This window comes from Scyliorhinus torazame, chromosome 1 (genome assembly GCF_047496885.1).
Source record: "Scyliorhinus torazame isolate Kashiwa2021f chromosome 1, sScyTor2.1, whole genome shotgun sequence".
NCBI classification, from domain to species: Eukaryota; Metazoa; Chordata; class Chondrichthyes; order Carcharhiniformes; family Scyliorhinidae; genus Scyliorhinus; species Scyliorhinus torazame.
Genome location: NC_092707.1, coordinates 169,812,335 through 169,828,066, shown reverse-complemented (window position 1 = coordinate 169,828,066; position 15,732 = coordinate 169,812,335). Strand labels below are relative to the sequence as shown.

Sequence of the window (15,732 nt, the reverse complement as noted above, 5' to 3'; positions counted from 1 at the left end):
TATTTTAAAATATTGCATTATTAAACACCACTGGGCTTTTAAACATACGTAAAGGCAGGCAGGACAAATAAGATTTTTTTTTTAAAAATAGAATGGAGTGATTTTTAATCAAACAAACATAGCTGAGGCTATCGGGCGGAAGAAGTGACAAACCGAACAGAGGCCATTAGAGGCATTCTCGGGTATTAAGAAAATGTAAGACGATACGGCCAATTTTAAAAAGTATATATGTAACTTGATTTAAAAGTGCGTAATATTGTTTTAAAACAAGACAGGAGAACAGGGTTTTTGGAGAGAATTTGGAGGCCAGTCAGTCTGACCTCTGCACTGGGAAAATTATTGGAATCAATACTGAGAGCCAAGATAAACTGTCACTTAAAAAGGCATTGATTAATCAAGAACCGTCGACATGAATTTATTAAAGGAATTATCGTGTCTGACTAATTTGATTGAATTATTTGAGGAAGTGACAAAGTGTATTGACAAGGGTAGTGCAGTTCATTTGGTCTTGATGGATTTTAGCAAGGCTTTTGACAAGGTTCCACATGGTAGACTGGGTTAAAAAAATAAAAGCTGTGGGATCCAGGTGAATGTAACAAGCCGGATACAAAATTGGCTAAGTGGCAGACAATCAAAGGGTAATTGTTGATGGATGTTTTGTGACCGCAAGGCTGTTTTTGGTGGGGTTCCGCAGGGTTCAGTACTCGGCCCCCTGCTTTTACTATCAACAATTTGGACATAAATGTAGGGGGAATTCAGATGACATAAAAATTAGCCACGTGGTTGATATTGAGGAGGATTGTTTTAGATTGCAGGAAGATGTCAATGGACTGGTCAGTTGGACAGAAAAGCAGCAAATGGAATTCAATCCAGAGAGGTGTAAGGTGACGCATTGGGCAGGCCAAACAAGGTGAATGAGTGTACAGTAAATGGGAGGATACAGAGGTGGAGAGAAAGTGAGGACCCTTGTAGCGAATGCCCACAGATCACAGATTGATAAGGTGGTGCAAAAGGCATATGGAATACTTTAATTTATTAGCCGAGGCATAGGATATAGGAGCAGGGACATTATGCTGGAACAACATAAAACATTGGCCACAAATTGAGGACTGTGCAGGCCTGGTAGTCTCATTACAGAAAGGATAATTGCATTAGAAAGGGTACAAAGGATGTTTACAAGGATGTTGCCCACCCGGCTTACTCAGTCTTCCAACTTCTTCCATCGGGCAGGAGATACAGAAGTCCGAGAACACGCACGAACAGACTCAAAAACAGCTTCTTCCCCACTGTCACCAGACTCCTAAATGACCCTCTTATGGACTGACCTCATTAACACTACACCCCTGTATGCTTCATCCGATGCCAGTGCTTATGTAGTTACATTGTATACCTTGTGTTGCCCTATTATGTATTTTCTTTTATTCCCTTTTCTTCTCATGTACTTAATGATCTGTTGAGCTGCTCGCAGAAAAATACTTTTCACTGTACACATGACAATAAACAAATCCAATCCATGAGGAAATATTTGATAGGCTGGGGTTGGGTTCTTATTGGAACAGAGGAGGCTAGGGGGACACGTGACTGAGATGTGCAAGTTGAGGAGCCTAGATAGAATGGATGGGAAGAGTCTATTTATTTTAAGTCAGTGACGAGGGGACATAGATTTAAAGTGATTGGTCAAAAGATTAAAGTGGACAGAGAAAAAGTGTTTTCATCCAGAGGGTTGTAACGGTCTGGAGCTCACTAGCTGAAAGGGTTGTTGTGGCAGAAACCCTCAACTCATTTAAGAGATGTCTGGCTATGCACCTCAAGTGCTGTAAAATATAGGGCTACAGACCAGACGCTGGAAAGTGGGATTAGGCTGCGTGGCTTGTTTTTCAGCTAACACAGACACGATGGGTTAAGTGTCCTCTTTCTGTACTGCAAACATTCTATGATCCTACAATCTAAAAACAAGAGAACCAAGACTGATCCAGTGATGGTCATGACGAACCTAGTTGATGTTATCTATCCCAGTTTTCTATTCTATTGGTGGCCATTTCTTGCATTTTATGTATATTTTTTTATTTCAACTGATAAAATAATTGAAATCAAACCTAGCCTCATGAATTCTTACTGCGAGTTCTAATTTCCTGTTCCCATTGGCCCACATTTTGCTGTAGGGATATCCGTGCTCACCATTATTGAGGAATAAACAGCAATTTTCAATATCTGCACATTTGCAGTTAAACGTGGAAATCAGGGTATAATTTAACAAGTCACCCTTGAGAGAAGAGCAAGAGTTGACTTGATTGAAACTTAAGATCGTTAGGGGTCTAGACAGGTTGGATGTGCAGAGCATGTTTCCTCTTGCAGGAGAATCTAGAACTAGTGGTCACTGTTTTAAAATAACGGATTGCCTATTTAAAATAGATGAGAATTTTTTTCTGGGAGTAGTAAATCTTTGGAACCCTTACTCAAAAGGCAGTGGGAGCAGAGTTTTTGAATATTGTTAAAGCAAAGGTAGATAGATTCTTGTTAAGCAAGGGGAGCGTAAGGTTATCGGGGGATAGGCAGGAATGTGGAGTTCAGGCTGCAGTCAGATCAGCCATGATCTTATTGAATGGCAGAGCAGGCTCGAGGGGCTGAGCAGCCGACTCCTGCTCATAATATGTCTGTTTGTATGATTTAACATTTAACTGTTTAGACTCTGTGTGACATTGTCAGGATTCCTAAATTTGATTGGATAAGAAACCACACTATTGCTTATCCTGTTGTAGCCACCTAAATTGGCCAACTCCCGATTTAAAATGGCGAACGGCAAAGGCTGAAGGGAAATTCAGCCAACACAGGCAGAAACCAGCAGGTGCAAGTTTGCTGTGTATTTAACTCTGCAAAAGCCCAGACAGCATCGATACCAGCGACCATCAGCATAATGTAGCAGCCATCTACATACTAATGAGCAATCCCCGGGAACAATTGCAACATTTGGGGGACACAAAACTAAGCCAGACTCCCCGGCGCCAGCAGGAGCCAACACAAAAGAGGTTAACAAACACCTCAAGACCACCCATCGATCAGGGAATCGCTCCAGTATTGGAGAAATCGAACCAAGCGTTTGGAACAAAGTCCAATCACCTAGAACCAGGTACAGGGTCCGCCCCGAAAGGCGGGAAGCCCCTGGGGACTATAAAGTTAAGCCCCCAAGTTCAACTCACTCTCTTCCTGCCTGCCTGGGTCACCCAGCAACGCCAACCAACCGTGACCGGTGCAGTGACCGCCGAAAGACCGTAAGTCTTAATTCAACGCTCGCTACGAGATTGACGCTCCTAGCTACCAATCCGTACCAACTTTGAATCCCGCAGACTCAGAACCCGAACGAAAAGCCATTTGTTCCCCTGACCTGGTGGGCCAGTCCGAAGTTAAGTATAGGCCTGTCAGTTGTAGAAGTAGCTTAGACGTAGAATTTGTGCATGAGTAACGATTACTGTGTATAATAAATGTGCTTTGATTTGAATCTTACTAATCGGTGTATGAGTTATTGATCATTACTTGGACTTGAACCTCGTGGCGGTATCAGAAAGATACCTGGCGACTCGAGAGCAATGGTAATAAAACAGAGCAGTTGAACCAACCGAAAAGTTAGCAACATTATTGGCGACTCCGCCGGGACCCGATCTAGAAGTGGCATAACCACTGCGGCAGAACCCAGAATTTGAAATAAAGATCCAATTGGGAACAGAAAACCACAAGCGTTCAAGCAGTTCTGATCAATCCTCATAATTCGGAAGTGTGTGTATGCATGCGTAACTAACAGGGCGATAAGGTAAAACTGATAGATTTTTTGTTGCGACAAAACTGTCGGGAGTTTGTATTTCGGAAAGTAGCGAAAGCCATACCCGTATTTACAGCACCGCCTTAATACCCCTGTCCCAAATTTGAAGAGCAGCATTCGGATAGGAAAGATGGCAATGCAGGCAATGCAACGCCTCATAAACCCCGAGGAATTTGTGGTCGCAGCGACCAGCAGCAGTAGAGTGGGACAGTGTCCCATTTGGGAGGAAGAAATCAGGAAGTGCCTCAAAGGGAAAGGATGGCCCCTTTGGAATTCTGTGACAACGAGGAATCAGGCCCCGGGAGTATAGGACATACTTGGTGGGAGACCGTGAGCGAGATCCACAAGAAGAGCTTCGGAAAAGCTCGCAAACCGATGGCAATCGTGTCCTGCTTGGCACAGTTTAAGGCACAGAGGAGGTCGTTAGGACGCTCCCGAAAGAGATAGAAGGCATACATCGCATGAGTAAGTTTGATGTAAATGAGGTAGAGAGAGAGAACCTAGTGTTGAGGAGGAAGTTAGCAGCAAAAGACGGAGAGCTGGATGAGGCCAAGAGGGCTCACCAGTCTTGTCGGGCGCACTTAAGCAGCTTCCAGTCCCAGTACGAAAAGGCCTATCCGGACACACAACATGCAGTCCTGGTACGAGAGGAAACCGAGAAGCAGGTAGAAGCATTGCAGAGGCAGTGTAGTGACCTGAAGGCAGCGTTAAGAGCACTCCATGCTGCCACCACGGAGCAAGGACAAAGTTCGTTAGACCACGCAAAGTGCCGGAAGCAGATTGCAGAGCTGCAATCGCTGCTTTCAGTCCAAAAAGGATTCCAGGAATCCTTTGGAGCAAAATTAGATGAGGAAGACGGCCCTGATTGGGAAGAATTAAACGAGACAGCACAGAGTTATGTTCAGGGAACATGTGCGCAGGGAAAGCCCCAAAAGAGAAAAGCGCCCCAACCCCCCACAGAGCAGAGAGTTCAGGCTCCAATGAACTCAGTCACCACCCACCGCACAGCCACATCAGCCGACACAGAATTTTTGTATACCATCCCCTTAACAGTGACCCAATTACGGGATGCGTGCGAGAAAATCACACCGTTCCTCCCACCTCAGACCCCCACCATTTCTTTGCCAGAGTAAAGCAGCAGACGACCATGTACGGCCTGGATGAGCGGGAGCACGTAAAGCTCACAGTTTTGAGTGTAGACCCTTCGGTCGTAGCAGCCCTTCCCGACCCACAGAATGTAGGAGGAGGCACCCTTGCAGAAATGCATACCGCGGTCCTAGACGCGATCGGGTATAACCGGGGTGACCCCGTAGATGGCCTCAACAAATGCAGGCAAAAGCAAACCGAGAACCCCACAGCGTTTGCTGGACGCCTGTGGATCCGTTTTGCAGCAGTTTTTGGAGACTTAGACCATGCCCATTTGTCCCCAGACAACGTGGCCAAATGGACCCGCACCCTTATCTCCCATGCCACAGAAACAGGACATAAACCTTGCGCGAGTTATGATCCCTCAGAGAAGGCTCATAATGAGAAATGGGTTGTAAAAAGATTGTCCCTCGCCTGGGAGCAGTCTGTACAAAACAAACCCGCAGTTAAAAATCCCGAAGAAAAGCAGGCAGAAGCAGACATACAAGCAGTAAAATCACACCAGAACCCCGTATGGGTAAATGAAAGCAAGAACAGCCCCTCACCAAAGTCACAGGAGTGTTACAGCTGTGGACAGTTAGGACACTTTGCAAGGGAATGCAATGCCCCACGAAAGCCACAGAGAGCCCAGCAGACGGGCACTCTAAGTATGAATAAGACAGAGCCCATTCATAGTGTTAGCACCTGTTCAGGTCAGACGGACTGACTGTGTTCGGGCTCCCCCAGTTGGGTCTGTGACACCCGTTGGGATAGGTCCGAACGACCGGTAGTTGCAGCAAGAATTCGGGGACAGCCCATCAAATTTCTATGGGACACAGGAGGGTCCCGCACCACAATAAATTCCTCCACCCTGTTTCACGTGGCCCACTACAGCCACCATCACCCTCAGCGGCTTTACAGGCCACTCACAGCAGGGACACATCACAGCCCCTGTACCCATTCAAATCGGCAACATCACCAAGCACCCCATGGTTTTAGTTGTCCTGCCCCACACAGCAGAACACATTCTCGGAATAGACTTCATGAATTCCCACAATCTTTCATTTCATCCAGTCAACCAATGTGTCTGGAAAATGGCAAAATCTGCAAAAGCCCCCGCAACGCTCAACATAGGAGAATACGCGAACAAAATTAGCGCAGTAGGCGAATTTTGGTTCAACCCGACCACGCTTAGCACGGACAAGCAGGTTAGGGCAGTTCTGCAAAAAAAACAGGACAGCATTCGCGACTCACAATCATGACTGTGGCCGGATGGCTGGCTCCGTACAAATCACAGGACCTGACCCTAGACCCCAAAAACAATATGGATTTCCCAAGACGCAGAGGGAGAAATCGCAAAAGTAATTGAAAGCTTATTAGAGCAGGGTGTACTTAGATCAGTAGCCTCCACTAATAATGCCCCGATTTGGCCAGTGAGAAAGCCCGATGGATCATGGCGACTGACCATCGATTACCGGGAACTCAACAAAATCACCCCCACAGTAGCAACAAGTCCCGAGACCATGCTCAAGCAGGGACTCAATTCCCGATTCTTTACGGTTTTGGATGTCAGTAATGGATTCTGGTCCATTCCATTGGCAAAGGCGTGCAGTACAAATTTGCCTTCACTTTTAAAAATCAGCAGTACACGTGGACATGCCTGCCACAAGGATTCCACAACTCCCCCTCCATTTTCCACCGACAGCTGGCAAATGGTTTAGCCAAATTCTCTCGCCCCGAATGTCTCGTCCAGTACGTAGACGACCTACTACTGCAGACAGACACCAAGGAAGAGCACATCGAGCTTCTGTCCGAACTCCTGGAACTCTTACATTCAATTGGTTGTAAAGTTAACCCCAAAAAGGCCCAGATTTTGGAAGACAAGGTGATATATTTGGGAACAATTATCACGCACGGTAAACGTGAGATCGAACATAAAAGGATTGACTCGATTGCTAAATTGCCCCTTCCCCAGAACGTTTCAGCTCTCCGGTCATTTTTAGGACTGGTTGGCTACTGCCGAAACCACATTGACGGTTTCGCCAGCAAGGCAGCACCCCTGTCAGACCTCCTAAAGAAAGGAGCCCCCTGGGAATGGCTTCCGCAGCATACGGATGCTGTGGACTCTTTAGAACAGGCACTCATAGCAGCCCCCGCACTACAAGTTCCAGACCCTCTTTCCCCTTACGCTATAGAGGTAGCAACCACAGACGCACCCTTTCGGCCGTGCTCCTCCAGGAACGGCACAAACAGTTAAGGCCCGTAGCTTACGCCTCCAGAACTTTAGATGCTGTGGAACAGGGATTTTCAGCCTGTGAGAGGCACCTGCTCGGAGTATTTTGGGCAGTTCAGTATTTTTCGTACATCACCGGACTGAACCCCATCACAATCCTCACAAAACACACCCCCACCCAACTTTTACTGGACGGACGACTCCAGGACGGTACAGTCAGTCAAATAAGAGCAGCCAGATGGACCCTTCTTTTGCAGGGACGGGACATCACTGTGAAACGGACAAAGACCCACACTTTTTTAGCCGACAACCTACAGTACCCCGGAACCCCCTATGAATGTGAAATTATCTCTCCACACCACACCACAACACAGGCCCCTTCATTGCTAAAACACCCCCCAGAAAGATAGGTAGTTCAACCCAGAGCCCCAAGCACACAGACACGTGCCAACCCATAAAGATATATGTGGATGGATCTTCCTCAATATTAGAAGGGAAGCTCATAACAGGATGCGGCATTTATGTCAGGGACGTGCCCTAGAAGAAATAGCAATAAAACTTCCAGGACACTTAGGCGCGTAGGCAGCAGAACTGGCGGCCATCCTGTATATAGTGGAACACCCAGATTCCTTCCCCAGCCCAGCAGACATATACTCGGACAGCCTCTATGTCTGCAACAGCCTCACGGAATTCCTGCCCCTGTGGAAAGCAAGAGGATTTGTTTCCGCAGACGGAAAACCCCTCCCCTCAGCCCCATTACTCCGTCACATTTTAGAGAGAGCACAGAACAGGACTTTTGGTATAGTCAAAGTTCGAAGTCACCATCGTTCTCTTCCCCCCCCCCCCCCCCCCCCCTGGAAATGTAAAAGCCGACGCACTGGCTAAAGCAGGTTCCAGGCATGGATATTCTTGGACATCCCCCAAGAGCGCACCAGTGGATGCAGTTCAGGGGCGAGATTCTCCGACCCCCCCGCCGGGACGGAGAATCGCTGGGGGCTGGCGTGAATCCCGCCCCCGCCGGTTGCCAAATTCTCCGGCACCGGATATTCGCCCCCCCCCCCCCGCGATTCTCCGGCCCGAATGGACCGAAGTCCCGCCGCTAAAATGCCTGTCCCGCCGGCGTAGATGAAACCACCTACCTAACCGGCGGGACAAGGCGACGCGGGCGGGCTCCGGGGTCCTGGGGGGGGGGGGGGGGTGGTGCGGAGCGATCGGCCCCGGGGGGGGGGGTGCCCCCACGGTGGCCTGGCCCTCGGGGCACACCGATCCGCGGGCGGGCCTGTGCCATGAGGGCACTCTTTTCCTTCCGCCTTCGCCACGGTCTCCACCATGGCGGAGGCGGAAGAGACTCCCTCCACTGCGCATGCGCGGGAATGCCGTCAGCGGCCGCTAAGGCTCCCGCGCACGCGCCGCCCGGAGATGTCATTTCCGCGCTAGCTGGCGGGGCACCAAAGGCCTTTTCCGCCAGCTGGCGGGGCGGAAATTGGTCCGGCGCGGGCCTAGCCCCTTAAGGTTGGGGCTCGGCCCCCCAAGATGCGGAGCATTCCGCGCCTTTGGGGCGGCGCGATGCCCGACTGATTTGCGCCGTTTTGGGCGCCAGTCAGCGGACATCGCGCCGATACCGGAGAATTTCGCCCCAGGTCTCGCAGACTAATATCGAGGATTTAGTGCAGGCCCAGAAGCAGGACAGCAATCTCGGAGATTTTAAAAGGAAACTATCCAGCACCCTCCGAGAGGTTTAAAAATGCTCTGACCACACATGACGGTGTGGTGTTAAAAGACACCCTTTATGTGGTTCCTGAACAGGACAGGAATCAACTGATTTGTTTGTTCCATGACAGTCATGGACATCAGGGAATCGATCCCACTACAGCCAACCTCGGGCAGCTCAGCTGGTGGCCGAGTTTAAAAGAAGATGTTACTCAATACGTTGAGAATTGTCTTATCTGTGCCCAGAATAATCCGGACAGATGTACCAAAAAGGCTCAACTCAGTCACACCCGACCCGTTAATGGCCCCTGGACTAACTTCCAGATTGATTTTATAGGACCATTGTCCCCTTGTAGGAATGGTTATAAATATGTACTCGTGGTGATAGACACGTTTACCAAATGGGTGGAAGCATTCCCATCCAGAACAAACGCGGCAAAGTCCACAGCCAAGATTTTAACCCACCACATCTTTACGAGATGGGGACTCCCCCGCAGCATTGAATCCGACCAAGGTTCCCATTTTACAGGGCGTGTCATGAAGAACATCCTCATGATATTTGGCATTACCCAAGAATTCCACATTGCATACCACCCCCAGTTGAGTGGTATCGTGGAGCGCATGAATCGGACCCTAAAATCCACCCTCCAAAAACTTGTCCAGCAAAACAACACCACTTGGGACTCAGTCCACCCTTTTGCGCTGATGTTTTTGCGCAATACAGTTTCAACTTCCACAGGTTGCACCCCACACACTCTCATGACCGGACGCCCCATGAAAGGCACAGAATTTTTATGAGGTTTAGACTTGACCAGCCCCGAAGTGACAGCCCTCACACACGAGAACGCAGTCAAACAATTAGTGGATAATGTTCGAACGGCTCAGCTAGCAGCCGCAGTGAAATTGGGCACAAGAAAGAAACCGAGCAAGGCCTGTTTCGATAAGACAGTGCATGCGACTGAGTTCAGTGTAGGACAGCAAGTCATGCTCTCCGTATACAACCCCAGCACATTCCTGTCACCAAAGTACTCGGGTCCGTACTCCATTGCGGACAAAGTAAGCCCTTCCGTCTACAAGATAAAGTATCCCAACGGAAAGACTGCGTGGTTCCATATCAACCAGCTGAAGGCATATGGAACACAGTCTAACCACGCACACCACGTCATGCTCGACGCAGCACACCACACCCCGCCCACAGCCAACGTAACCCTGCCATCCCCCAACACGCCCAGCCACGGACTCAACCTCGACTCCACCCCCGAAATATGCACTCCGCCCCGGAACGCCCACAGACTGCAGCAGCAGAGACAGCGACTGTGACTCGGACGATAGCCACAGCACGCCTCCCTACTATTCCCATGCAACAGGACCCACACCCAGCGAATCTGACCACGATTCGAGTGATCCCTTCACGATCACTTTCCTACACAAACCCCACCACCGACCTACCATGACGACCCCGATTCCGTCCCCACACAACTAGACACCACCTATTGGCACAGAGATAACTCGTACAGACTCGTCCGGAATGACGAGAGCGATCCGAAATCATACCAAGCAGCCCCATCAGCCCTGATACATTCAAGAGTTTGGCATCCGAGAGAAGATGATGACCTTGAGTCTGACTCCCAAAACGAGAACCCCTTTGCGACCCTGTTCGCAACTGATAACTGAGGTGTCCAGATGATGTTTTAAAAAGGAACCGCTTGGGAGAAAACGGTGTCCTTTCTGATGGAACCTGCAGCATGTTTTATGTTGTTTGTAGTGTTTTGTTAAATGTATGTCAGATCGGATTTTTTTTTTTCCACAGCCCCACGCCCTTTCAGCAGAAACCTCTGAGGACTTGCCCACAGAGACCTGCTACTGTCCCAGACGCCAGGTCAGAGGAACTCGTCTGTCGACAGACGCCCGTTCATAACTGCCCTTCTGGTTCGAAGGTAGAACCAATACGGCAACCCCCCCCACGATGACTACATTTCTTGCCCGTTCTTGTCGGTTGCTCAGGCAGTGGAGAAACGGCTTGGGACCCGCTCTGCCTGGGAACCCCCCCCTCTGGTCAGCTACGCTCAGGTAGGGGACACACTGCATTGGTCGCCGTCCTACCCGGGGACTCCATCCAACTCTTTTTGGAAAGTTTTAGTTCAAAAAGTTTTGTTTTGTTTCAGGTAACCTTTAGGTTGCCAACCATATGCTATTTACATCCTCAAACATTTGGATGGTAAATCGCACAGTCTGCGAGACGGCTCACACTGGTTCATTATTTGTAAGTGTGTCTTGTCCTGAAATTCGGTTTTTGAAGAATAGAAAATGAGGGAGTCACACATAGTGACCAATTACAAAGGGAGTAATTAGCACTAAAGGACAGACAGGCTATCATACGAGATGTTAAACCAAGATAGTAACAGACACTATGCTTGTTTCCACAGAAGCTCCAGGACAGGAGAAGAGAAGAGAAGTGAAAGAAGAAGAACCATGAGGACATCCTCCGCGTGGTTCATCGTTATAATGGACATTTGGTTGTGCGCGAACGCAAACCCCATGACCTCAAGCCCCCCAGCCGTTAATGATTCACTTCCCCACAGTACCCAGAGCCCAGTCACCAGCGACACCACTCCATCTTGGTGTGACAGGTTTATAACCTGGCATTCCCTGTCCTACGTAATAGAATCCTTGTTGGTATTGGCGATACTCTGCTGCATCGTGCAGACTATGCGTCTGTGAAAATGGAACAGGAGAGCCTACCGCGCTCGCACCCCAGTATATAGGATCAGATCCCCTATTTTTGGATACGAACAGACCCCAGACCCCCGCGATCTATAATAAAGAGCATTTGTTTGCTTCTTTGTTGTAAATAAAGAAATGTTCATGAGCAATTGTACGATCCTGAGCTTGACTGCCAAGCCAGGAAAAATATGTATAAACTGCTATGATTTTGTTTGTATGGTTGAGGAAGTTAGAGTGATGAAATGTTTAAGTGAGTGTAGTGTATTAAGGATAGTTAGAGGTTCCCATTTTCTTGTTTTGTAATGCATGTCCCTGTTTGACATAGCGCCCCTTAGAATTGTTAGTTAAAATTTTTTTTGCATAGTTATGGTCAGTTTAGAGGCCATGAAAGACGTGCTCACCGGGTCAGGGAATGAAAACAACGCAGTTATGTGATCCTTCACGCTTAGCATTAGGATCACAAGGAGGGAGTGTAGCCACCTAAATTGGCCAACTCCCGATTTAAAATGGCGAACGGCAAAGGCTGAAGGGAAATTCAGCCAACACAAGCAGAAACCAGCAGGTGCAGGTTTGCTGTGTATTTAACTCTGCTTTGCATCGATACCAGTGACCATCAGCATAATAATGTAGCAGCCATCTACATCCTAATGAGCAATCCCCGGGAACAATAGCAACATTTGGGGCACACAAAACTAAGCCAGACTCCCCGGCGTCAGCAGGAGCCAACACAAAAGAGGTTAACGAACACCTCAAGACCGCCCATCGATCAGGGAACCGCTCCAGTATTGGAGAAATCTAACCAAATCTGCCAAGCCAGGAAAAATATGTATAAACTGCTATGATTTTGTTTGTATGGTTGAGGAAGTTAGAGTGATGAAATGTTTAAGTGAGTGTAGTGTATTAAGGATAGTTAGAGGTTCCCATTTTCTTGTTTTGTAATGCATGTCCCTGTTTGACATAGCACAGCAGGTGCAGGTTTGCTGTGTATTTAACTCTGCTTTGCATCGATACCAGTGACCATCAGCATAATAATGTAGCAGCCATCTACATCCTAATGAGCAATCCCCGGGAACAATAGCAACATTTGGGGCACACAAAACTAAGCCAGACTCCCCGGCGTCAGCAGGAGCCAACACAAAAGAGGTTAACGAACACCTCAAGACCGCCCATCGATCAGGGAACCGCTCCAGTATTGGAGAAATCTAACCAAGCGATTGGAACGAAGTCCAATCACCTAGAACCAAGTACAGGGTCCGCCCCGAAAGACGGGAAGCCCCTGGGGACTATAAAGTTAAGCCCCCAAGTTCAACTCGCTCTCTTCTTCCTGCCCGAGTCACCCAGCAACGCGAACAAACCGTGACCGGTGCAGTGACCGCCGAAAGACCGTAAGTCTTAATTCAACGCTCGCTACGAGATAGGCGCTCCTAGCTACCAATCCGTACCAACTTTGAATCCCGCAGACTCAGAACCCGAACGAAAGGCCATTTGTTCCCCTGACCTGGTGGGCCAGTCCAAAGTTAAGTATAGGCCTGTTAGTTGTAGAAGTAGCTTAGACGTAGAATTTGTGCATGAGTAGCGATTACTGTGTATAATAAATGTGCTTTGATTTGAATCTTACTAATCGGTGTATTGAGTTATTGATCATTACTTGGACTTGAACCTCGTGGCGGTATAAAGATACCTGGCGACTCGAGAGCAAAGGTAATAAAAACAGAGCAATTGAACCAACCGAAAAGTTAGCAACACTGTTCACCTAGATCCTGGTTACCCTGTAGACAGTGCCATGCTGTTTTGGCCATCTAATAGCTACAAGTACAAATGCCAGCAAAATCTGTGCAAAAGTGCAAGTGCGATGAATGATTAGTGCTTTTGGCACTGACTGCAGAACCTGGGGCTATTGTGACAAAAGCATGGAATCAAGAAGTCGAGGGGCACATGTGAAGTTGTGCACCTGCAAAATGTTCACAATCTTTCTAATTCTATTTCCAGGTTTTGTTTTACTCATTTCTGGGATGTGAGCATTGCTGGCAAGGCCAGCATTTATTGCCTATCCCTAATTGCCCTTGCATAGGTATTGAGCATTGTTTATATTTACATCATTATTTGAATAGTTCTTGAAATAGTTTACGTTTGGAATACTGAAACAAAGATGGCTCTTTACATCCATTCTAATGCTGTGAAGGTTATTCTGTAAATCTGCATATGTTGCTGCATTGTTCAAGCAGTGGTCTTGATTGCCAATGCTGGATACCTACCTTTTATTTAAGTGATTGTTGCTTCCACAAATTAACTACTTAAAAAAAAATTTTTTTTTAATCCCAGTTGATTTATTTTGCAGCACCTCGTGTGAATCAATTTCCAGTGGCTATTGTCTCTCCAAAATTCCAAGAGATCTCATTGCCTACCACATCCACTTTTATTGATGGGAGCCGTAAGTTTACAGCTTTATTTTTACATAACCGGTCTACCATTCGGCTGCAGTTAGAATTTGGTTAATATATTTCCTTTTGAAAATCCTGATAACTTGCTAAGAAATTCAATGTAATTGTCAAGATCCCATCATCTAAACCGTGCACTTTATTTTTACTAAAGGAAAATATTAAAAAATGAACAATGTTTAATAAAGTGTTAATTTTAATATGTAAAGTTAGATCTTAAGCATGCCTTCAGGTGAAACTATGAAGTGGATTAACATTACAAAGCATTGATAAATCTGAATAATTACTGATTATATCCTGCTTTGACCAGGATTCTTCTGCTTGACTAAATTTGTTAGTTTGGAAGGTTTGTGCTAAAATAGACATCCATCTCCCTTGGGTCAACTGCAATCAATTGCTTTTCTGAATTTCTGTTTAAAGCTCAATAGTGTATGCCTGTGCTTTATAATCTGTTGCAGTACCATTGAGTAGTTTTGCCATAATACAGCTGTCAAACTAAAAAAAATAAATGCTGTTGCATTTGCAGAAAGTACAGATGATGATAAAATCGTAAGTTATCAATGGGAGGAGGAGAAAGGTCCATTGCGAGAGGAGAAGGTGTCTGCAAGTACAGCCATACTGAAGCTGACCAACTTGGTTCCAGGCAATTACACATTCAGGTACATAAATTTAAGTAAGGCTCTCTGTTTGAAAATAATTAAGATGGCGCATGTGATTAAATCCCACTGATGTCGAGTACTCTGTTTTTGTTGTGTGCTTCCGTCAGTGGCCGTGTCAAAGGTCAATTTTTTCCCCCAACTATGGCCAGTGGCTTGTTTGAAGAGCCAGTGCAGACACAATGGACCAAATGGCCTCCTACACTGTAACAATTCTGTGATAATGACTCCTGGCACTTTTACCTGACAACGTCCAGTTAAGCAAGCAGTGCTACCCTATTTGCCGAACCTTTTTGGATGTGCCAAAGCGACCAGAAATTGTACAGCTCATGTCGTTATTGGCTGATGTAATTGTATACCAGGTATAACTTTGTAATTTTCTTCTTTTAGTGCATTTCTTTTTACTCCCTTCCTATAACTCTCCCCATTCCGCATTTCCATTCCACAGCCAGAAGCAGGCAGGCTGCATGCTTTCAGCCACTTCTCAGAACTGGTTGTACAATGAGTGCTTGGAGATAGTAAGCTACAACTCTGGATGCTTTGCACTGCTCCTGCTCTTTTGAGAATTGTTTTGTACCTCTTGGATAGTGTGGTTGAGATTGAGGACCATGTGGCAATTACAGGTGCAAACCCGTAACTTAGGATGTGATTGTGTGTTGTCATTACCAACTGAATTTTCTTAGAAATAAGATTGGATATATTTATTCATCAAAACATGCAATTGAATGATGTAAATCTGAGTCACCCCAAATTCTGTCACATTTTTCCTAATATTATCGCCTTGGAAATAGCAAGACTAATGAATAGATCTGCCATGGCACACCCTTGAGCAATTTCAGTTGTTATAGGTTCTTAAAAAATGTTTTTGTTTTAGTTTTCAATGTGAACAATGCTTGCCAATGCCACATTTATCGTCTGTTCTTGGTTATCCAGAACATCACTGACTCCTTGCGCTGTTTGTGTCTCCTTGGTGGTATTACTCTGCTGTTATAGCATGGTTTTACAACTGTTTGGCTTGCTTAAGAGTCAACT

General features: G+C 46.8%; 1 protein-coding gene across 4 annotated transcripts in view; it reads left to right on the top strand.

Annotated features, from left to right (window-relative positions):
- The window catches only part of LOC140416604 (dyslexia-associated protein KIAA0319-like protein), a 142,085-nt gene that overhangs the window by 69,942 nt on the left and 56,411 nt on the right, over positions 1–15,732 (top strand). For all 4 annotated transcript variants that reach the window (XM_072501139.1, XM_072501141.1, XM_072501138.1 and 1 more), the window contains 2 exons: positions 13,945–14,037; positions 14,571–14,703. In XM_072501139.1, coding sequence (XP_072357240.1) covers positions 13,945–14,037; positions 14,571–14,703 — 226 coding nt within the window. The remainder of the gene's footprint in view (positions 1–13,944; positions 14,038–14,570; positions 14,704–15,732) is intronic.